We start from the raw sequence: 24600 nt of genomic DNA on the forward strand, positions 1-24600 counted from the left end.
TCCTCTTTTTTGAGTACCTTTAATATTTATTCAGTATTCCAGCAGCTATTTAATATGCAAGAGTTGTTTTGTACATTTTATATTATACAGCAACATTAATTCTCTTAGCTCCGTTCTCTGTCTTCACAGTTTTCCTCCTGGCAGAGACGCCATTTTCACTGTAGTTTACTTAGCAACTATCATGAGGAACTTGGCTGAACAATAAATCAAATCATACAATCAAGTGCAATAAATGAGAGGAAAAACTTCACAGTGGAAAAAACTAATAGCTTATAAGAAAAAGTTAAATCAATTAAAAGTATATTATAAAAATGATAAAAAAAACCTAATTTACTTCCACAACATGCTTCTGGATGCAGGGGAAAAAAGAATTGTGTACATAAAACACATACATACAGCACATCGACTATAAATGTAAGCTTACACATTTGCATGTACATACATGCAGACGTTTCGTCAACAGCTTTGTAAACGGGTCCGTTATAGACCTACCAAAGACCAACCAGAAAGGCAACAGGAGATAATTTGTCCACAGGGTAGACAGATCTAAAATTCTTTTCATAAGCATTAAAAACCCAACACTTATTCTGTCCTAAACTGATGATATCACAAATATGGCATTACCATAGAGGCCTATGATGAGCTTGGCTCAGTTCTGCACAGGCCTTAATTATTCTGTCTCTGACAGCAAATCTAATTACAAAGAAATTGGTTTATTTCTGCAAGAAGCTGGAAATAAAAAGAAGTTGTGTGCATTGTTTGTGTGTCAACCGACAGTCTCTGCACTTCTTTAATACTGATGAACCGTTGGAGTTGAATATCTCTAAACCGAATGAATAATCCAGGACGAGCTTCCAAAATTACGATACAGTTTTCTCTTTTCAACAATATAAAGGAAAACACGATAAAATAAGTACAAATATAAGTGGTTAATGTAAATACTGCACACATTTTGAAAACTATGTTGTCAAATAAATACCATGGTTATTACTGGAATGTATATGTTAACAAGTGCCACTATGAGGCAGTAAACATTCACGTTCTAAAACCGCAACTGGAGCTTTCGAGTTAGCAACAAGTGTTGGCCTCGATTAGACCGAGGACGTAATCCTCTCTGCACCGAAAAATAACAACTACATGCACAGAAGTACCTTTGTTTTGTGTATCCTTCACAGAACTGCAATACATTAAATGGTTAAACAGACAGACCAGCAGTTCAGTTCTCATCTATGTCTGCACTTGAACTAGCAACAAAACTGCACTGTAAATATAGCATTTGTGGGGAGGGGGGTCTTCACAGGAACTTGAAATGTCTTCAAAGTAACAGCTCCACCACAATAGCACACACAGTGCAAGAATGTTTATTAATTACAGTTCTCATATCTGTCCGTCCCACTTATGAGATGCTTAAACAATGTTTTTGAGCAGTATTTTTATAAAAAAAAGAATCTGAGCGATGAACGTCTTTCAGAGTCCTTCAACGTCACCGTTTGAAATTTGAAAAGTCTCTCAGGATGCTGAGAAACAAGAGCTGGGAATTGAATTCGGATTTGGCAACACTAACACGAAACATTCAGTCTTTGTGGTTGGACCTGTATTTTCAGTCTCTCATACACTCGTCCTCGGTGATGCCTTGCGCCCTTAGTTCCTCCAGGACGTTGTCGAGGTGACCGGAGTCGGGATAGCCGTGGCCTGTCAGGTTGGAGCCGAACTCGGTCTTGTGATGCACCTCGTTCCATATGACGGTATCCGTCTCACCTGTAGTGCTGGATGTGCCCACAGAGAAGATCAGCCGGCGGTCCCATGCAACCAGCAACAGCTTTAACACCTATTGGAACAAAATAAGGAGAGAATTATATATATTTATATGTTTTTTTTAGACAATTTGGAAGTAAGCAAATGAAAAGTACACTGATAGCCTGATAAAAACATTTCTGGCATGATGGAGTTTCCACCACTAGGTGGCAGTATAAGATTAAGATGACTGCTTTGTGCACTTTCTTTAAAGGGACACTCCACTTTTTTGATAATATGCTCCCGTAGAGTTAAAATTTTTTATTTTTACCGTTCGGGAATCCATTCAGCCGATCTCCGGGTCTGGCAGTTCCACTTTTAGCATAGTTTAGCACAATCCCTTGAATCTGATTAGGCCATTAGCATCACGCTAAAAAATAACCAAAGAGTTTCGATATTTTTCCTATTAAAATTTTCCTATTTTCCCCTTGGTAACTTTCAATAGCAGGGGAATATTTTGTGCTGCGTAATATTGTTGTGCCTGCTGCAGTCATGTTACGGCAGAAGAGTCCTTGATTATTACGCCAGAACGAGTGTATAGTTCCTAGCCATATCTGCCTAGAAAATTGCAACTTTTAATTTTTCGTACATGATGTAACTATAGAAGATTCAAGTTTTATATAGGAAGAATACCGGAACTCTTTGGTTGTTTTTTGGCGCGATGCTTATGGTCTAATCAGATTCAATAAACTATGCTTAGCTATGCTAAAAGTGTTAGCGCCAGACCCGGATATCGACTGGGTGAATTCCAGAACGGTGAAGATCAAATGTTTGACTCTGGGGGAGCTGAAAGGTTAGAATATTTTCAAAAAAAGTGGTGTCCCTTTAAAGCAAACTGTTGAATTCTCCCTCATTTGTGAGTCACCTGCTGAATGAGTAAATATAAATGTGTTTACAAATGCAGAAATACTCACAAGGCGGCCTTTTTCACTGTCAGGAAGGTAGCAGTGTCTTGGAAATCCACGTGCTGTGAAGGGCTTTCCAGGATTTGGATGCTCAGGACCCTGAAACAAATACAAGGAGGTAATTTTAAGGTATGTATGTAGATATATAACAACAAAGCAGCCTAATATATGATGTTTGTATATATATTTATACAAAGTAAGTGTCTATAGAATGTAAATAGGTTTTACCTGAATGCCAGGGGGTATGTTGTAGATAATCCGGATGGTTTTGCAATCAGGGTGTCCAGGCAGGGAATGAGGAATGACGTGGTATTCCATCTTGCCAGGTGGCTGGTTTCCTGTTTTAACACCATAGATGGTCTTACAGGTAGGACACTGGAGACTTCCATCTTTGTTGCCGTTGTTATACATGGCCACCAGGCACTGCAGGTGATACTGATGTCCACACTGCGAGAGGCGGCCAACTGACTCTGCCCGAGAAATGCCACCGACACCTGGGCCTTTGTAACCAGAGGGACCACAAAGAGACTCCATACAGATAGTACAATCCTAGGAAAAGAAGACAATTTTTAAAAAATGTGGACATTAATTAAATTAGACTAATTAAGGTTAAACTTATTTAATCAAATAATTAAATAGCACATTTACCTCTTCAGGTGGGTTGCGGACCTTCTGCAGATATCTTCTAACAACTTCCTCTGAAGTTCTACCTGCTCGAATGAAAAAAAAAGACGACATGATGTACAAAATAACTTTTAAACATTTATTTGCATAAAAGCTTCAGAGGTACTCCTAACCTTTGCGGGCCTGCTTTTTTGTGGTCTTGCGGCAACAGTGCCCAAGACCTGGCACAGGTTTGATGTCACTCTTGCTGACGGGTGGGGGGTGGAGCACAAGTTTGGGTGGGCGGGTCAAGCAGACTGGGAGTCCAGCGGCGCTCATAAGAATACCAGTGATACCTAACCAATGACAATTGAGTATTCCATGTTTTCCAAGCTATATCTAATCATCAGTCACTGTTCATAATTTATTTGTAAGTTGTTTCTCACCTGCCAAAGCGGGATGAACAGGACTGGATCCATTTAGGTTCTTGACTGGAACGGTGGGGACTCTGTACAAAAATAACAACACACCCCAATAAGACATTGGACAACCCAAAAAAACACATGCTGCTAATATAAAAGTAACCAAGTAACCAATCAGATAATGCAAAAACAACAACATACACACACCTCAATGATCTTATCTATAATCATAATCTGGATCCAAACAAAAATAACCATGTTGTCATCACGGCTACTACTGCTTGCGCATCATCAACCCTCCCCAAGCCATGCTGACCCGATGACACGTAGAGTCACGTTGCAGTATGTAAGCCAGGTCACACCTTCTGTCAAACCCGCTGCCGCTAACAAAACCTCCAACTGGCAGTGAGTCAGCAGACAACAGCAGTGTGCATCTTATCAAAACCTCATATGACCAGATTACCCATATGTTGGAATATTTAGATTGCAGGTGTGGGCTTTCTCAAACAACTCTACAGCAGCCCACATCACAGTTATAACTCAACAGTCAACACCTTAACCAACAGTGGTTTTTTGGGCAACCTAAAACTCAAATACAGTCAAAAATGTCCAGCAACCAGTATGTAACAACCAGTAAAAGGTAACTAAGACTTTTCTATCTGAAATTAAAAAGCCAAACCAACTGACTGTCTTTGTAGTATCAAACATTTCACAGCTGACAACAATAGATTTTACTCCCTCAGGGGTGGGTGACAAAAACGGTAAAAGAAAAGAACAATATACGCTGACAAAATCATAAACAAACCACAAATAAAAACATGTTCAAGGATACTCACTCTTTGATCTTGATAACCGTCATGCCTCAATTATAAAAACTATTTCGACAAGTTCCAAAACAAACAAACAAACAAAAAAAATAGAAAAGGTGAATGCAAAGTTTAGATTTTGACTCGCAAAGTTTAGCGTTTCAAATCGATTGTTATTTCCCCTCAATAAATCAATAGATTTGTGTCACAAATAGTTCAAGTGTCTGCGTCCTGTCGTCTTGCTGGATGAGACTGTCTTGTTTGGCTCCGTCATCCGTGTCTCTTATAGTGCTAATCCTTAAGTTTCCATCTGTTGAGCTAGGAAAAGAGGTGATCCACGTCACAGATACCTGGATTACCTCTCAACGTCATATGCTGACAGACCGCCATTAGGTTCCATCACACCAGCACATAGAGCAAGATTGTGCTTAAACACACACACACACACACACACACACACAATAACACAAAAACAAACATAAGATTATTATGAGTGTTTCTGCTAATCTCATGTTAATCTTAATTACCTATAGAGTAATATTGCATCCTTTATATCACTGAAGAGTCTTTAGTTTTATCAGATTTATAAAAGACGGATCAGCTGTAACAATTCATTACGAATAAACCCAAGCTCTTGGAGGCATACCGCAGGTGAAGCGAGAACACACACACATTATCCCACTATCTCTGGATAACTTTTAATAGGTAGACCAATTAATCGGGTTTGCAGATTAATCGGCACCAATAGTTCATTGGTGGAACAATCGGCTATCTGCAAATAATCCGTGCCGATAGTTTTTCCAAGTGTGTCCATTGCTTCACATCGTTAAGAAGTAATTAATTTGATAAATAGATGCTGAATTAGCAGAAAAACAACAGCAGGAACCTAAGTTTGTAGTCAAGGCTTACAGGACAATAATATCAAACAGTTACACAAAAATACACACAGATAAATCATGTCACATAAATGTCATAATTATTACTATTGATTTGCAGGTGGTTACTTTTATCCATATTTTAAGGTAACTATATGCAGTTGTCGGCTATGTTAACTAGGGGTGAACCGATATATCGGCCGATGATGTTTGCTATGCTTCTCAAGGAAATACAGTGAAATCCAAAAGTCAGTGTGCTCTCTCGTGCAGAATCTCAATATGCACTGTAGACGAAGAATCATACACATGCAGCTCCAGAAAATTGCTTAAGAAAATATTTATATTGCTGTTCTTCAAACCTTTTGAGATATTTTCATGATACTAAAGAATATGTATAATGATTATGTTTGACGAGTGTTGCTTTTTCAAATGCATGGTTTTAAACGACTCAAACTAAGTCTAACTAAGATTTTGGATTGATAAGGACTTACTGATCAAAAGCCATAGTACATGAAATAGCTGTGAATAATATCGGCTGTGCGATTCAGAATAAATATCGGCCAGGTACAAGGTTCGCCAAATCCTTGATTTGATTACATTTGTGATTTTAAGGTCACGGTTCGATTTAATCTTCAATCTTTACTGATTTTTTTAAAGAACAGGTTGCTATGTTATTTTTAAACTAGACTTTTATGAAATGTAATATCTGACCTTGAACCCGGAGATGCCCTGCCATGTTAGTCGTGCTGCCAGTGGAAAAATATGGTACAGGCACATACCTGAAAACGAAACTTCCTGTCAGATGAACATCTGTCAGTACTTTGCACCTTAAAAAAGCGCTTTTATTACCGTCAGATGAGATTGCGAGACCCCAATAAGTCATGTTTAAATGCGGTTTTCATAACTCTTAAGCAACTGAAAGAAGTTGTAACAGATCTCAGTTCAAAAAAACGACCGGTCCTGGCACAGACGCCGTTCTGCTGTGCACGCATGTTTTTTTGTTTCTGATGCAAAGAGCAGCTCGCGTGGTGTCTCCTGCATCTGCCATGCTATCTTTTAACTGGCTGTAGCCAGCGAAGTTGGAAGAAGTTGACCTCGCAGCACTCAACACGTGTGTTTTTTCCGCTTGGCAAGCTGACCGGATGTGACATGGGGGTGTGGCAGCATCGACGATTCCATTTTTTAATTCGAAGTTCGAAGTTGTGACTTAATTTCAATCGATTTCGATGTAAAATCAAATCGTGACACCCTTATGTATTATTAGTGTATATCGGCATTTATCGGTGCACCCCTAATGTTAAAATATCCAACAAATCCAAATCTGATTTAAGTTTCTTTTTTATCATCACTGCAATACATCTTTTGTTATCGGAATAAAATCCACAACCAGTCGACCTCTAATTCACTATGTTTATGCCGTTTAAGGGCGCACTCACACTATCCAAACCAAACCGCGCTCGGGCGCGTTTGACCCCCAAAGCCTGGTTTGTTTGACAAGTGTGATCGCTCTGTTCCGCGCCCGGGCGCGGATTGGTTAATCGCGCCACGGCCGGGTTGCAGAGGTGGGCCGGAGCGCGGTTCACTTGGGCTCAGGCGCGAAAGGCTGTGGTGTGAGCGCATTCGCGTCTGAGCGCGATTCAAAAGGTGAAGACGTCAGCTGCGCGACCACTCACCTTCATCTGCCGCCGTAAAAACCTTTTTATACGCGCAGCGGGGTTACGTGAATGTCCGAGCTGCACACGTGACAGATCAACTAAGCAATATGATGACATGTGAGAGGGCTGTCTGTAATCGTGCACCAAACGACTCCGAATAAAAAACGCAGACTTATTATTACGGTGGGTTCCAGTGTTAAGAGAGAGCTTTACTTCCTGCTTTTTTCAAAACAATCGCATTTTAATGACGAAAGCGCGCCCGGACTCGGATCGATAAAAGTACAGTGTGAGTGCGTGCAGCTGGGGGAGTAGGGAGGGGTGACAATCGCGCTGGGGCATGGTTTGGTTTGGTTTGGATAATGTGAGTGTGCCCTCAGCTATATGCACTTACACAACAACTGACAACAAAACACAGACATTTTTATTTAGATTGGGACAACCCCATTTCAACAAAAACTAGCTTCAAACACGTGTGCACACATACACACACGCATGCGTGCACTATTTCGAGTGAAGTGCCCATATAAGGACTTCCACTGTACTTCCAGCACTGTAATTGCCCATAAAAGAAATAAAGCAAGATTGTTACATGTGAATCTCTCATGTTTGGAAAAAACTTTCCGAAACCTGTATGAACCCTGGTGAAGTGCATTTGGCACAAAAATACTCCGTTATACTGATCAGAGGCCCCATTGACTCCCAAAGTAGGAATAAAGAATACTATGGAAGTCAATGTGTCCGCTGTTCTGATAAACAAAGGAAGATATTTTGAGCAATGTTTGTAACCAAACAAGTTTAAAACAGCACGAGAGTAAATGATGACAGAATTTTCATTTTTGATTGACTATCAAGTTAAAATAAAACAATTAGTGGAACTGGATGAGCAGCAGAGGTCCAAATGTTTCTCTTTTTATTTTAATAGTTCTTAGTTACGTTTATTTAGGCATCAAGCTCAGGCTTGGAATGTAAAGTTCTTATATAAAAAAAATAAAAAGGTAGGCTAAACAAATGGAACAGAAGTTGCAATACAGTAAGAATACAGAGGTGAACAATTAATGTGGATGGCACAAATTGATGAGCTCTCTTCTACAGGAGATGTGATTACTGTGATATTTCTCTAACAGAAAACATCTTGCAATGAAAGAGTTTCAGCAAAAGTCTCAATTTGCTCTTTAGTTGATCACATTGCTGTCTATGACAGAGAACGACAGCGAACTAAAAAGCAGTTTTTTCTTTCCTATGGAAAAAGCAGGGTCAATGTGTAACTATGTTAGGCAGGGGTGAAAGGAGGCAACCAGCAAATCTGCAGTCACGTTTGTTGCTGGCTAATCCAGCGGTATTAGCACAAACCCATATGGCTACATATGTAAACAAAACTAGCCCAAATGTAGCCACTTACTAAAGAACATAGGAGCACCATTAAGAAAGAGAAAGGGGAACATGAAACGGGTACAGTAAGCAGAGAATCTCTAACGTGAATGGTTTGCTTGATGAAAAACTCACTAGACCCTCAACCTTGATCTTGTCACAATCCTTTTTTCTTTTGAACTCATTTGAAAGAGCCACTGCTTGTCGACTGATCCTATTTGCTGGAACTGCTCTGTCTGTTGTAGTCTAATAAAGCAATAAACCCCAAGAAGCAGTGGGTTACCAGTGCATTTTATAACAGCTAAGGGGCGTTGTTAGGCACGACGCGAAGCGGAGTGCCTAAACCCCCTTAGCTGTTATAAAATCCACTGGTAACCCAACGCTTCGAGGGGTTTATTGCGTTTATAAAACGGTTACTTCATATGCATAAAGTTAGCGGGATTTTATAAAATAAAACACAAATAAGTTGTAATTATATTAGTATAAATATTACTCATCCGCCAAACAAAGTAGTTCCTCAGAATCAAGTGTGACTGAAACAGAGCGCAGTTCACAAACAACACAGACGCAGCAAAGATACAATGAAAATATGATTAAAGACGGTGGGGTTTATTTTATAAATCACCATTCATCTAATTTATACATTAACATTTATATTGTGCTGTTGAAGTGATGGTCAAATATGCTTGTAAGCATGCTGAACTCTTTCCCCGTCAGCGTTTTTTTTTAAGTTGCCACCCGGTTTTAGTTTAATGCCTTACAGAAAAAAAATCTTCTTTAAATAAACATAAATATAAAATGAAAGAACAGACCATCCGCTTTCAAACAACAACAACAACAAAAAGTTTCATCCTACCTTAATTTGTTCTCTTATCAGTTATCACCTCTCAAATTTTCAGCTAAAAGCGGAGATAATTCCATTTTTGTGAAGAACTTTAGTAAGAAATCATCAGATTCAGACATGAACAGTACTACACGGTGTTTTCAGTGAATGCGTCAGTGTTTAAGTTGGGAAAGATCGCCACCCAGTGGATAATAGCGGGCGTATGAACTTCAGTTATAAACTCCTCAGACAACGTTTTCTCTTTATTGACGAGATGACTCAACAGTATTTATTGACATTTATTTGGATATCGCCATTAATTGTGCAATTGTAGACAAATTAAAAATATGATTAAAGACTGTTGTGTTTATTCTCATAAATCAGTACGCAGCAACAGTGGCGCAGTGATACTTATGTAATGTGGTCTGAACCGTGAGGTTACCGGTGTATTTTATCACGGCTTAGAACGCGTTTCAACCAATCAGAATGAAGAACCAGAACTGCCCGTTTTATAAAAGCCCTTTCACACTGACCAGCAACCAATTTTCTATGCACACCCATTTTAGATACATGTCATTAAAGAGAATTACGCATATTGTGATAATGCTCGTTTCCTACAGATACTACAAACTCAGAAGTAAAATCACAATTCAATAGATCACCTTTTGCCTCAATCAAGATGAAATCATTCTGATTGATAAATCCTATCATAGCGTTTACATAATAATGTGATCGGATTGATGTGCGTGTTTATACAGTATGACAAAGGCTTCAAATCAGATGATAATCACAAATTTACACTGTTACAAGATACGTATAACCCATCCTCCTAAAATCGCTGTCCATTTGTTTCAGGTCATAATTAATAAACAATGAGCTTTTATGTGTTCCCAAAAAGTGTGTTTGACTTCACGCTAGGGCTGTGACGGATCAAAAAACTCACGATTCGGATTAAATTAAGTTTTTTTGAGGCACGGATCGAATCATTATTCAGATCTGCAGAAAAAGGGTGGGAAAAATCGAATTAAATCGAATTACAAATAAAGAAATTACAAACATTTATAAAAAAAGAACAAAGTTGCACATTAAGTAAGGTCTAAAATTAGCATTAGGTAAAGAAATTGAATTAAATTAATCATTACACTGTCTTTATTGTACAAATTAAATATTATTATTTTTTAGAGCCACAGAAGTGATTTTCTCTTTGTCTTGGGTTGTTTGATTAACATTAATTACACAGACTTAACTCTTTCACCGCCAGCGTTTTTAAAAAAAGTTGCCAGCCAGCGCCAGCGTTTTTCATGATTTTCACAAAAGTTTAATGCATTCCAGAAAATGTTTTTCTTCAAATATATAAACATACAATATACCAAATGAAAGAACAGACCCTCTGCTTTCAAACAAAAAAAAAACGTTTCATCCTACCTTCAGCAGTTCTTTTGTAATCAGCTTTTGAATATGGGTAGGTTTCTGCAAAAACACCACATTTTGAGCAAAAAGCAGAGATAATTCCATTTTGGTGACAGACTTTTCATAGAGATCCCATTCAGAGCGATCTTTAAAACAGACACGGACATGCAACAGCGTGCCATAGGGCAATACTTCCGGTTTTAAAAAGCTGCGGAACCTAGCACCTAGTGGATAATAGCGGTATTGCGGAAAGACGGAAATACTCGTCATTGGCGGGGAAGCGTTTTCTCTTGATTGACGAGATATCTCGTCAATGGCGGGGAAAGAGTTAAGTAGGCTAATTGAGGTTACTGTCTCTTTAAGATCAAATAAGCACAGACTGGTTTCTGACTCTATAATTCACTTAAAACATAAACAAATGTTTTTATTAGGAAAAAAAATACTGTGAGATCATTTTGTGTGTACGTGCCCTGTCAAGAACAGAAAGATTTTATGTTGGCTTACTTTTTGAAACACGTCTCTCCGTATATGCACTACTGAGGGCACTTAAACGCGTGCACACACAGGCGGAGGGCGAATTCCAAACGGCACTTCAGGAAGAAGATGCAGCATAAACAGTCGCTTCACATAAAAACGTTGTTTTTTTCATTGCTCTATTCAGCAAATGTATTATTGGACTGCAGAATGAGACACATTAACGCAACTCTCTCTATAGTTTATGTGTGAAGAGTTCTGATCTTTGAAGGGAGGATTACGCCTGACTGAAGCTGGGCCGGACACATTTAACCACATATGCGTACAGAAATCTGCTCACTCCAGCGCCTTTTGTGATTAAATTGTTTTAAATCACTTGAATGTTAACATTTGCAAGTCTTAGCAACACGTGCAAATTATAAACTTTCCCTATTTAAATTGCATATTTTTCTGCAAATCGCATGCGAGCCGTCACAGCACTACTTCACGCGGTGCCGTAAGGAAGAGCAAGTCTAAAGTATTGTATCGCTCCAGCAGCGCTGTGCAAGTAGAACACACACACATTTATAGATCAGAGTATAAATCATGACTGACCGGACAATGCTGTCTCGTATAACTTCACAGTTGATTAGAAGGAGATTTAAGAATGACAGGACCTTGATCCTTCCACAACACAAGCTTGCCTTCTTTGTGTCATACGTCATTACGGCAATTCAACGTCAGTGCACATGCGCGACACTTCAGTCTAGTTGGTTTGCCAACCGCCATTAAAAAAGAAAATAATATTGCACTTGTGCAGAGTGTCCCAGTTTCAGTTTTCCATCCGATCAAGTGTTTAAATGTCCTTTTGAGCGGATTACAAAAAGGTATAAACCACTCCTCTCAAACCGACTCGATTTTTTTATCCGGTTTGGCACTTTTTATTCCGATTGAGGTGTTTACATAGAGCATTTTTATTCGGATTGAACATTTAAACGCTGCTACTGTTCATGATTTGAACTCGTTTTGTTGTGGTGAAAGTGGAGGGCTGATCAGCTAGCTGCGCTGTGTGCAAGAATGAAACTGTAAAGCACAGTTTTTCAGCGTTCACTTCAGTTTACTGCACTGCATCCTGTATGTGTTGACCTTAACCACTGTTACAGAACACATTTGAATGTTAGCTAAGAACTATACTAATATTCTGATAGGATGCACTGATACAGAATTTTGACGAATGTAATAGTTGAATGTGACGACTATTATCCGATATGACCGCTAATATTATGAATCTAATTTTGAAGTTGTAAAACATTATATAACAATCAAATTTGGAACCCTGGCACAAAGAAAGTGCATGGCTTTTTTTTACAACATTGTAAAAAAGTTGGTTCAACTTAAAAAAAAAATAATAAGTTACCTGATTGTCTTACAATTTTGAGTTAATTAACTTAAAAATATTAGTTAAAGGCGGAGTCCACGATGTTTGAAAGCCAATGTTGATATTTGAAATCACCTAAACAAACACGCCCCTACCCCAATAGAATCTGGACCTTCTGTTGATAGACCCGCCCCACACATACGCAACCCGGCAAGGATGTCGGTTAGTAGAAACGCTCCTTACTCCTGATTGGCTATAAGTGTGTTTTGGTAGTAGGCTCGTCTCCTTTTCCAAAGCGTATTTCAAACATCGTGGACTCCGCCTTTAACACCCAATTTTTATGTTAACTAAATTCCTTAGGTTGGATTAACTCCAACATATTTTTTATTGTTGAACCAACAAATATTGAAATATTGAAATTTAAGTTAAATAAACGCTAACACTGCCCTGCTCACATATGTCTGGAAGGAAAGATCAAGAAAGTTTAACCTTTTAACTGGCGCAGCCCTTTTTGAGTGGAGGGGGGGGTGAAAAGGTGATGTACACCTTCAAATTAATAAAACTCTGGTATATTTTATCTTTTTTAGTCTAGAAGCCTAACTGTGGTCTTGTTTTAAAGGCGACACTTTTTTACGGAAGTGTCTGGAGGTGAAAATATAATTCATAATTAATAAATTGTACAGCAGTTTACATTAATTTGTAATAAATACAAAATGCAAAATAGTATTATTTTTAATACATAAAATTATCAAAAAACTGAGGTTTGTGTTGGTTTGCTGTGAGGTTTGCTGCATACTCTTGTCACAAATGAATAAATTACAGTTATTGCATTATTATTACTGCTAAAAGGTTTTGAAATATGAAAACTACATTCTTAAACCTTTCCAACAATATATAGTTTGCCGTGACAGATTAACATTTAAATTAAAAATATTGAAGTAAACTTCGGTGTCCTGCTCATGGGACAGCACTAGTTAATGGGTTGAAAAAGAGCTTTACATTTTGAAAAAGAGAAGATGATTTCGGTAAAACTTTACAATAAGGTTGCATTAGTAAATGCCTTACCTAAAATAAACAAACAATAAACAATATAGTTTTTCAGCATGTATTCATTCTTGTCAATGCCAAAATTAACATGACCTAACATTATTAAATGCTATAGGAGTATTGTTCATTGCAAGTTTATGTTAGCCAATGCATGAATTGTTAACAAATACAACCCGGGTGTAAAGTGTTACCGAGATTTCTAATCTGTGACATCAGACTCAATTACTGTCCAACTAGAGGCACCATCTGGGAAGTTTCTGTTCACCTGACACCCACTACAGCCCCTCAGAAACTCAAAACACAAAAGCATGACTGTAAAAGTAAAGTACTACTAAAAAAGATTATTCTTACGACCAGAACTACAAAACAACATGTTACAGTGATGAAAGAAATGCAAATAAAATAGAATAAACAAACCAAAACTACAATAACAACTAATCATCCGCATCAGCATTCAAACTGCTTAGAAATCACATTGGGAAACTGATCGACAAATACTTGCTTAATGCTTACTGATTTCAATGATACCAGATCATTTTACTCACAAACTGGAAAATAAGCAATCCCTTTAGAGTGAGAGTTTAGCTTTAACCTTAATCAAACAAACCTAAACTAGTTAATAAAACTTGTCAGGATTATACGAGACAGATGCGTTGGATTAAGTTGGAGCTCAACATGTCAATACTAAATCGCTATAAATAAATTATTTGAAATGTCTTGAAATCTGTGCTGTTTTTTGTTGAATTAGACTGTAACTGTTACATGCGCACCCTAAAGTCATCATGGAGAGTGAGGACACATGCAACGCACAGACTCTCGCAAGGAGAAAAACACTGACAAATCTCGCACATTGTCACAGGTAGTTGGCCATTTTTGTAGATGCTTGTGGCCTATGCACCGGTGTCCTTTTGAACTGAAAGTTCTTCCTAATTTTTGTCACGAGTGGTATAGGTTTTAAGCGTTAGAGCAATTTTATAATTTTATAAGCTCAGGGCCAGTATTGCTATCCGAGCATCCTTAAAATTGAGCATTTAATAAGCGGCCTCCTAATGTGCATATTTACTAAAGCCCTGGGTATAGTCGTTTTTTTAAAGGTATACTCGAGTGTACGCACACAATCTAATGCACAAGCCTTGCACAGCATAGGTAATTTAACTCATAGATGTGCGCTAATGTTTGACCCATGTGCATTGCGAAAAAAATGTATGTTTCAAAAATCTGCCAGACTCTTCTGATGGTGAAAATTGCATCATGCACACTGTACATGGACCCTCATACACGTAAAAATAGACTCCAGTCCTCGTGCCCCCTGCAAAATGTTTAAGATGTCTCCTTATGAGACACCTGATTCCACTCATCAATTTACCAAACCACGCCCAGGCACGGTACAGAGCGATCACACTAGTCAAACGCGCTCGGGCGCGATTGGTTTGGATAGTGTGAGTACACCCTTAATTAACACACCAACCAGCTGATGAACTGAATCAGGTGTTTTATATATGGAGACTAAAATGGGAGGTGGGGCCTGAGAACTGGAGTTGAGAACTGAGTTAGGGCATACACTCTAAAAAGTGCTGGGTTATTTTCAACCCAACATTGGGTCAAAACGGGACGAATCTAGCCATTGAGTTAAATTAACCCAGAAAATGTTTACATTTGACCCAATAATGGGTTAAAACAACCCAGCATTTGGGTTAAATTTACAAACCAACGGGTGTGGTTTGTCCCTTTCTGATCCAATGCTGGGTAAAAAAATAACCCAGCATTTTTTAGTGTAGAGTTGATCACTACTGAATAAAATGCACCATAGAATCGGGTGAAGAAAAGTACGACGACAAACTACCCAGGCAGCTGAAAAAGGCCTTGCGCCCCTTTTATAAAAATGCCTTCCATGTAAATGATTTCAATGAGCACAATTGTGATGTCACAACATACAGAAGAAGCCCCCATTAGCGAGAATATCTTTGAAGTGGACTTTGATCTTTGTAAGTTTTTTGCTCAAACAGCAACACTGCACATTAACTAAAAGTTTAACCCAAAGTTTGCCTCACAGTGACCATGCCTAAATCATGTGTCTGTCTGCCGGCACTGTCATCTCAGTTATATGCATAAACCTAAAGACGCTTCAATGTCTGGGACAAGACTGAAACTCTGTCTCACACACAGTCTCAAAACAAACACTTGCTCAATCAAGCAACTATTCCCAAACCTCATTCACACAGACTACCAAGTCTCCCCCATCTTTCCACTGGCATCCCCCCTTTTGCTGTATTGTGTTGCAAATACAAAACCCAAGCTGCCGACTGCCAACAAAGGTTGCCTTGGATACGCTCCTAACGCGCACACACGCTCTCTAAAGCAGTCGCACAATGAGGCCAAAGGGGCCCCCAGGAATGAACGGAGCCTGGGAACAGGCAGAACAAGACAGAAGGGGGGGTCTCTAATGAACGAGACTGACCTGTTGACACTCATGGTGGACTCCCATCTGAAAGCTTCCTTTAATTTCCTTTCCTTCATAACTATGCTCTCTCCTTCGCAAAGAATACATGGCCAACCAACTTTAGTGGTTTTATGTGGTTTTGAGATTTCTAAAACACAACAGCTGGTGCCTTTAAAAAAAAAAGATTGCATGTACATATCATATGATTTGGCACATATGGTAAATGGTAAATGGACTGCATTTATATAGCGCTTTTATAGACCAATGGCCATCCAAAGCGCTTTACAAGTTGCCTTACATTCACCCATTCACTCACACATCCATACACCGACGGCGGTGTCAGCCATGCAAGGCGCCATCCAGCTCGTCGGGAGCAGGTGGGGTTAGGTGTCTTGCTCAAGGTCAACTCGACACTTGGTCCGGTGGAGCCGGGGATTGAACCACCAACCTTCCGATTTGTAGACAACCTCCATGAACCACTGAGCCACTGCCGCCCCAAACATATGAGTTTTTTGCAGCATGCAGCAATAACAGCATAAACATTTCAGCTCTGAATGTCCCAAACACATTAGGATTCAGGATCTGTTGTTATTACTTCAAAATAAAGCCTTCAATTCTGGGTTGTTGAATTCAAAAACATTACGTTGGTTTCTCTGCTGAGACACGTCCACTGGGGTAATCGGTAACTTTTTTTGTTGTATTTAACAGTTACTGTGGTGGAGGGATATAAAACAGTGCAGCACTGCTCCAATTTCCCCGCACTCTCTCATGATAATAATAACAACTGACTGGATGTGCATTATATTACATACAATATGCCACTGTTGCTTTGTTAGTTTTATGTTAAAATGTCTAATCTGAGTTTATATAATAAATATTTTGGGTTCCCAGCTTTGTAGTCATAAGGGGGTCGCACACCGGCCGCGCCACTTCGAGTCGCGTCTAGGACAACTCGGAGGTATCGTAAACCGGAAGTGCACATTAAATAGCGCAAGCCTCGTCAGATAGCGTCAACTTCAAAATGCAAAATATACGTTAGCAGCCAATGTTAATCGTTAATGATTTGGGACAAATATGATGTTATTTATTTCATGTTAAACTATTTAATTGGCGCTCTGTGGCGCGAAAGGGACTTAAGCAACTTCCTGAGTCATAGCTGGGCGGCACGGACAGGCGCCGGTGTGCGAGTTTTTTAGAACGGCGCGGCGCTGCACGACGCTGAGCTGCGCAGCCAGTGTGCGCCCCTCTTTACTGAAAACACACACCTCATTCACCTCAGATCTTGGAAACAAATAAATAGAAACAAGAACGTTTAAACTGTCAACGTTATGTGAACAAACAAGTATTTTTTCGTTTCAGAAGATTGTTTTAGTAACTTAATATTTTTTAATCATGAATCATGATTAGGTACTCATCCATTTTGCTGCTAGTAAAGTACTTACAGAGAACCCAGCACAAACGCTCATTTGATTGGCTGTAGTTTATCATTCATTTTGACGCATACATGCAGACGCATCGTGTCTGGTGAAAGCAGTCAAATTGCTTGTTGCGAGAATCTTATTGCATCGTGCATGTCATTCCAAACCCCAAAAGGCAGAAATATTGTCAATTTTGTGTGCATACGCCTGACGCAATTTTCATCACCAGAAGAGTGTGCGCACAGATTTTTGAAACCATGCTTACATTGTAAGCATAGGTCACACATGCATGTACCGGATAATGTAGTATGTAGCCCAGAAGATGCATTGCATTTAGTCACAATGCGCATGTGTCAAACATCTGTGTACAAGTATGAGCCAAATAAATTATAATTTGCAAGGCCATGCATTCGACCATGCGCGTACACGTAAAAAAAGAGACTATAGTCTGGGCTCAAGACCTTTGATCATCTTCGGAAGACACATTAAGATATTTTTGATGAAATCCAAAAGGTTTCTGATTCCCACCCATTTGACCCTTTGTTAAGCCACGCCTGAGGACTGCCACAGGCCAGTTGTGGTTTAGCAACCGTATCTAGGCACGGGAAGTCTGACAAGCTTTCGAGCAAGCGAAACATGCCGAAGCATTGTGAGCATGGATTGTGTAAATCTGATACCCAGTCTTAAAAGTTTGGACAGGGTGGTGGAATTTTTTTCCCTTCCCGAAGACGTAAAACACAAGGGACGTTGATCAAGCAGTGTGGAAGGTCTCATTCAAAACTAAATATCGACAGGTTCAACAAAAACACCTACGTCTGCACCAATGTAAGAGCTAACTCAACCCATCATTGCTTGGAAATAATGCACATATTTGAGCATAAAATAATAATGATTAAATGCAAGATGGAGGCTGACTGACATACTTTTAAAAAATATTTTACCATTTTGTTAATGGATGGCCTACCCCTGAGTACCCCAATACGGTCGCAGCTCTCCCAGGGTAAACTTAGTTCTATAAGTGGGAGAATGTTATCATTGCAAAGTGGTCAGGCTAATATCTTATGTTTGTTTTGTTTCACAAGATAAGATGTTTGATTTATAATTATTAGATTATTTTCATAAATTTCACTTACCCTGCTGTGCATGAACAAAGCTGATTCTCAATTTCTGTGTTTCCCATTTGGATGGTCAGCTTATGAGGCAAATGCTGGTTGCGCTGGGACCTATAGGCGTTAGCTTTAATTTTGATGAAATTATTTTCTAATCGGTTGCATATGTCGTGGATAGATCCCTTGAATGCATACTGCAGTCCCTTTTGTCTTGCGCTCTCAGATATTTCACCTGTTTGCCAAATTATGTCCTTGGGAATGTCTGACACCAATGCAAACATACCGTTATAGATGAAAATCAGTCATGTGACCTTTTATGTCATGCCACCATCTTGAGTACCTACAGAGTACCAGTAGGCTACTGACAAGCATGGGCTAGCTTACTACGATTTACGGATTTTTTATCTTTTACTGTCTATGATTCTTATGGATACAGTAAAGGGCTACGAAAGACAACATTTTGCACCTCGACTGTCATAAAAGGAAACGCTACTTTAAAATAAATATCTTGGTTAGGGTGTGCTGCCTACTCGATCCCTGACGGGTTCTTCCAGCCACTGTCCGCTGCTACCGAACTACCACTATCTTTACAACACTAAGAAGGCACGACACAACATGAAACTTTGCTCGAAGTATCACCTGCATCTCTACACATGAACGCGAGCATTGAGAACATTGTTTGTGTACACAGAGTTTACTAAAAAGAAAGGTTTTGAACAACTGACTTTAGCTGTTATGGTGTCCACTCGTCATCTTTGCCAGACGTAAATAATCGATTTCCGAATGCGAATGAATGAATCAATCTCATATGAGGCTACTTTTCCAACTAGAAGGTCAATATTGTTTTTCACTTGCGACAAAACAACGAATAATCCGTGCATTTATATGGAACTATGCTTTAGCTGCTATCCATCTTTACTCTCATCCCTCCTTACGTCGGATTCGGAGATTGATATACCTTGACTGGGAAGATGGCGGCGAGCAGACGCCAAATCACTTCGAGCAAAGTATCATGTTGTGTCGAGCCTTCTTAGTGTTGCAAAAATAGCGATTTTGATGCTCACAACATATTGAAAGCATAGCTTCTAGTTCTTTTGCGACCACTTCAGGTACTCAAAATAGCTGATATTCATGTATAGACTTGCCAGACGCGAAAGCTTGTCAGGCGTAGCAACAGTAACTAAGGAAGGCGGGCTTAGCGAAAGGACAATGAAACTCCCACATTCAAGGCCCAAAAAAGACAGCACAGAATTGTTAAAACAGTAATTTGCCTGCAGTGGTTCAATATTCATTTCACGAAGTGACAAGAATACTTTTAGTGCAGCACCACACACAGAATAAAGTCATTCTTTTGTTGTGTTCTTGTTACTTTGTGTAATTGAAATGACGATTGAACCATCAACACATCAACTATTTTAACAATGTCTTTACTGCCTTTCGGAGCCTTCAACGTGGGCGATGTGTTGCTGTCCATTGGGGAGGGGTTTGAAATTCCATCAAAAATATCTTAATTTGTGTTCCAAAAATGAATGTGTGTGGAATGACATGGGGGTGAGTAATTAATGACAAAAATTTAATTCTGGAAATTTTAATTCTGAATCTCCTTAATTATGACTGATAACATTTTGACTGATGTACCAACAAACGCAGATGATGCAATTACTTCCAGCTGCTATTAAGTGTGTATCTAAAGATGTCTGAAACATACCCAAATAACTTTAACAGGACTGAGATGTGTCTTTTCTGATATTTTTGTTATATTTATTTAAAATGAATTACAAAAGTTAAATGTCAAGTTAAATGTAACAGTTTTACATTACGGCAGAGTTTTAATAAAATAAACCTATAACTTAACCGCTCTTTAACCACAAAATGAAACATTCCACTCTCCATTGTCACATTCATGTTACTGCAGTCCTACTCTGTTCCCAAAGGTACAACCCTGTCTAAAAAGAGCAATAAATCTGAGCCAACTATCTTTGTGTACACATGCCAGAGTGACACGCTTTCTGTAAATAGTCAAGGCTTTGACATTTGAAGTAGTAAAGGTTTAAAGCAAACTGAAATATCTCAGAATTCACATCCACTGAAAGCAATTCACAAAATTTGGACTGAGCAAATGCATGATATTTAAGCGTGCTAAATCTTAGATAACTCATACCAGCAACCAACTTGATTCTCGGCTATCAATAACATCAATTACAGAAATATGTTGACAATATACAATGATAGCTAGATGGTAAACCTCATCCTGTGAAGCCCTTTGCGAGATTTTAAGATCGGGGTAGGGTTTCTGCAAAACTCGAAATAAAACGTGTATTCGCACTTTCGTGCAAATGTTGCAAAACTGAATGCAGCACGCTGATTATCATCTAGACACTAATGCGTGAAACAGACAAACTTATGTTCAGATAGTAGCAGAAACTCACCCTGATGCAATAAGGGCCCGTGACTGTGCCATGGCAATCCTTTGCAGGGCGGGGCGGCTAAGGCCAGCCAGACTGCTGCGAGGTGGCACTGGGGCAGCACAAGCCGCTGATGCTGTTGAAACAGGACCCAAAACGCGAGCGGAGGGCGTGGGAGCACAGGTGGTCACTGTAGATATAAGGGCATTGGAGGGTGTAGGCAAAGTAGGGTTGGCGGAGGAAGTAGTGTGGGGTATGGTAGATGGAGGTGGGGGTGGCGGTACAGCAGGTGGAGGAGGACGGTTGGAGGATATTGACAGGGCAGCAGTGGCCGAGCCCAGGAGAGAAAGGGAATGTCCGAAGCCTCCGCTGGCACCCGACGTGGAGTTTCTATGTGGGGAAAGTACTCGGGAAAGGGAAGGAGGGTGAGGCAGGGTAAGGGAGTACGAGTGTCCCCTTGTGGGTGCTTTAGGGCTTGGTGGCTTGGGTACCGGTGGCGGTTTACGCCCCAGAGTTTGTGCCATGCTAGGGGTCTTGACACCCAGGACTAGCATACACTGTTGGCAGGAACATGGTTGACCTAGTGAAGTAATCGCAGATGCTGGGAGAGCTCCACTGGGATAGGCGCTGCCATTTCCTCCGCTTACTCCAGACACCCCCACCCCCAGGAGTCCACCACTCCCAGCAGATGACCAAGCGTGAGGTTTAGGCAAAGGGCCAGACACGAGCGGATAGGCCAGGTCTGAGCGCCTCTGGATTCGTCTGCGCCGCTGCGTCTGTCCATTGATCTGTGTCATACTCTGCAGGTCTATGAGGTAGCAGAAGCCCAGCGGTGTCAAGTCCAGCCAGGGCTGTTGCCGGTCCCGAGCAGCCTGGATGGCAATGCTAACCTCTGTGTCATAGGGTGTCCACGAGCCCGAGTCATTCTCCCACTCCCAAACCCAACCCTGCCCTGGTGCTGACCGTGGGTCGTAGAAACTTCGCCGCACGGGCCGAAGTGTACCTGTACAGAAGAGCAGAGAAAACATACTAGCATTGTATAATTTAAAGATCCTATGAAATTACTTTCAAGTTTGTTTTTTTATACGCGTGTTGATGCATTTCAGATTGAAAGAGAAACTTGTGCCAAACCAAATAAAAATACTTTGTTTTACACAGCAAATACAGTTTCGTTAAAAAGCGATTTAAAGGTGTGATGAATAGCATACTATGGGGTAGTTTCCCGGACCGGGATTAGCTTAAGACAGGACTAGGCCTCAGTTTAATTAGGAAATAAACATGCCTTAATAAAAACATTACTTGTGCGCATTTGAAGGCAAAACAAAGGGCACTGATGTATTTCAAGATATGTCAGTGCAAGTTGTTTTCAGTTTGGACACCTCTTAAATTTTTTTTAGTCTAGGACTAGTCTAACCCCTGTCCGGGAAACCCCTATATCTTTTTTCTCTAAAATGCAAATGCAAAAACGTTCATTTAAATGTGTCCGAGCGAAAACTATGCCAATAACATCTATGGTTTATTCAGACACCAGTGGGAAAACTTTTGTTCTTCCATAACAATTAATTAAAGAAAATAAACCAAATCCACAGACCTACCACTCAATGCATACGTGCATAAGCTGTAGCCCATAGGCATTTATCTATCCAGCCCCCTTCTTGCTCACTAATGACCTCGCTTCATTTCTCTATCACCTCCTCCCTCTTTTTTTTTTTTTTTTGGAGCGATGGTCGCTACCCTTCATCGACCCCAATTCTCTCCACTCCTCAATCTTCCCATGAAGTGTAGTCAGCCTTGCACAATGGTTTTTGTCGGCGTGGGCGACACAGTCTCCCAAAATTCTGACAGCCAACAATCCACCCCTTTGTTTCGCCTTCACGTCACCCCCTTTTTATGGGTTTAATGTATTCCTTCCTTCTCACCAATAAAGCACCCATGTATATTGACAGGACCATTTCTCTATTATAGTGAGATCATGGCCGAACTACTTGAACTTCAATCCACATTGCATGAGACATAAACAAAACTCAATAACAAACCAGAAGCTTGAACTGTCTTGAGATGTGATGTTAAAATGTGAATTAGCAAATAAATAACGTTAAATAAAGAGACTGTTGCTGCTAAGGGTTTGGGCCCTGCCGTTTTCATACTACCAAGGTGGGCTTTCAAACGCATCTGTTTTTATTGAAATCATAGGATTATTAACCGAGAAAGGAAATGTATCATTAGCACGTAATGTCTAAAAAAGCATTATCATAAAATCGTGATGTCGTCTATGAAATCGTCTTACCGGTGTCTTGTCGAAACTGATGCATAGACTGCAGGTCAATGATGTACGGCGATAGACGGGAGTCGACCTGGCCCAGCACCACGCTCCCGGCGCCGCGAGGGTCGCTGCGGATCACCGCCTCGATGTGATGAGACACAGCCGGGCTGTAGGGTCGCCAGCGCCCGTGCTCGTTCAGCCATTCCCAGACGACCACGGCCGAGGCTAGCAACATCTCATACCTGTGCGAGGGGGAAAAATCACGTCCACAATTGTGTCATTTGATGGTGTCTTAACTCCGTTATATTGCAGCGACTATAATTCCCATGCACAGAACAGGTGCGCGTTCATGAGAAACGATTTGTTTGACCACGAAATTAATATGCCACAAAGCATGTTGCATTACATACAAGACGTTTTACTAACGCATTTACTGCCATAATTTCCTTAAAAATACCAATTGTAACGTTACAATATACAGAAATCTGCAAGACGTATCTTTTTTTAGAGCCATCGTCATAGCCCGACTGTCCATTAACCCACTTTATGTATAAAATGGTAGCGGTTCAGTTTGTAATGGTGGTTGAATTGTACGTTTATGTGTTTATTATAATACAGTATTGACGTTTAAAGTGCGAGACGCAAACCCGCTACGAAGCAAAAGGCCCATTTTCTCCAAAATGCGATGGGGAAAAAAAGTCATGCAAGCACTCACCAGAAAGAGATCGTTCGTGTTTACTCGTTTGCATTTAAACCATTGAAGACAGAGGTAATTCCTTGGGCGAATCCATCTTAAGTTGAGCACAAGTATCCGTGCAATATAACAATGGTCCCAGATTTTTTTCCCTCAGTGGATAATGCAAATCGAATTATTGCATTATTTCGCTGTGATGCACAGTCGAGGCAGACCGCTGATAATAAACACCTATACGACAGGACTCGATTCGCTTCGTGCTATATAACGACATTTAAATGTTTTTCTTATTCTACTTAAGAATGTAACATTCTAGCAAGATTCTTCGATTGTTTGCGTGCGTCCGCTAAAGGATACGCCCACTTATGCTAAACTGGCCAATGGGATAGCGTCTAAACGCCCACTGATGCATAACTGGCCAATGGTCTACGCAGTACTGCAACTTCCGACTCATAAGGCTCTCCTCCCTAAAATGTTACAAGCGTACGTGCGTAAGATGATTCATGTAATCACTATATACATTTATTGACGTATTTTCAAGCTTTCCCGTCACATAAGACAATATAAAGAGATTTAAATGAAGTGTAGAATATTGTTACAAAACAATTTTTGACACAAAACGTAAGTGGAGATGCCGGGGATTGAACCCGGGACCTCATACATGCGAAGCATGCGCTCTACCACTGAGCTACATCCCCTCTCTGTAACAGAGGAAGATATTGAGGATATATT

The 24600-nt window shown here is 40.0% G+C and overlaps 1 protein-coding gene and 1 non-coding gene across 3 annotated transcripts; both read right to left on the reverse strand.

Annotated features, from left to right (window-relative positions):
* On the reverse strand, positions 1-24242 carry dtx4a (deltex 4, E3 ubiquitin ligase a). 2 transcript variants are annotated; one of them, XM_055196567.2, is made up of 10 exons: positions 23890-24242; positions 23284-23416; positions 23199-23244; positions 20936-21914; positions 3749-3810; positions 3497-3658; positions 3348-3409; positions 2928-3248; positions 2709-2798; positions 1-1828 (listed from the first exon to the last, which is right to left on the reverse strand). In XM_055196567.2, exons 2-10 carry the CDS (start codon positions 23407-23409, stop codon positions 1601-1603), a joined length of 2076 nt encoding a protein of 691 aa, XP_055052542.1. In that variant the 5' UTR covers positions 23410-23416; positions 23890-24242; the 3' UTR covers positions 1-1600. The 2 variants fall into 2 exon arrangements, with proteins under 2 accessions (XP_055052542.1, XP_055052533.1); XM_055196558.2 differs by having other exon boundaries at positions 23199-23416; positions 23890-24241.
* Positions 24243-24494: 252 nt separating this feature from the next.
* trnaa-cgc (transfer RNA alanine (anticodon CGC)) lies at positions 24495-24566 on the reverse strand. Its single transcript has one exon. It is a non-coding gene; the product is annotated as a tRNA-Ala (tRNA).
* Positions 24567-24600: the final 34 nt, after the last annotated feature.

This window comes from Misgurnus anguillicaudatus, chromosome 21 (assembly GCF_027580225.2).
Source record: "Misgurnus anguillicaudatus chromosome 21, ASM2758022v2, whole genome shotgun sequence".
In the NCBI taxonomy this organism is placed as follows: Eukaryota; Metazoa; Chordata; class Actinopteri; order Cypriniformes; family Cobitidae; genus Misgurnus; species Misgurnus anguillicaudatus.

Coding starts and splice junctions, on each gene's coding strand:
- dtx4a (XM_055196558.2), bottom strand. CDS start 23,409: ATGTTGCTAGCCTCGGCCGTGGTCGTCTGGGAATGGCTGAACGAGCAC. Junction 3,811..20,935: donor CGGGCCCTTATTGCATCAGG/GTGAGTTTCTGC, acceptor ATTTTTGTACAG/AGTCCCCACCGTTCCAGTCA. Junction 2,799..2,927: donor ACATACCCCCTGGCATTCAG/GTAAAACCTATT, acceptor TATTTGTTTCAG/GGTCCTGAGCATCCAAATCC.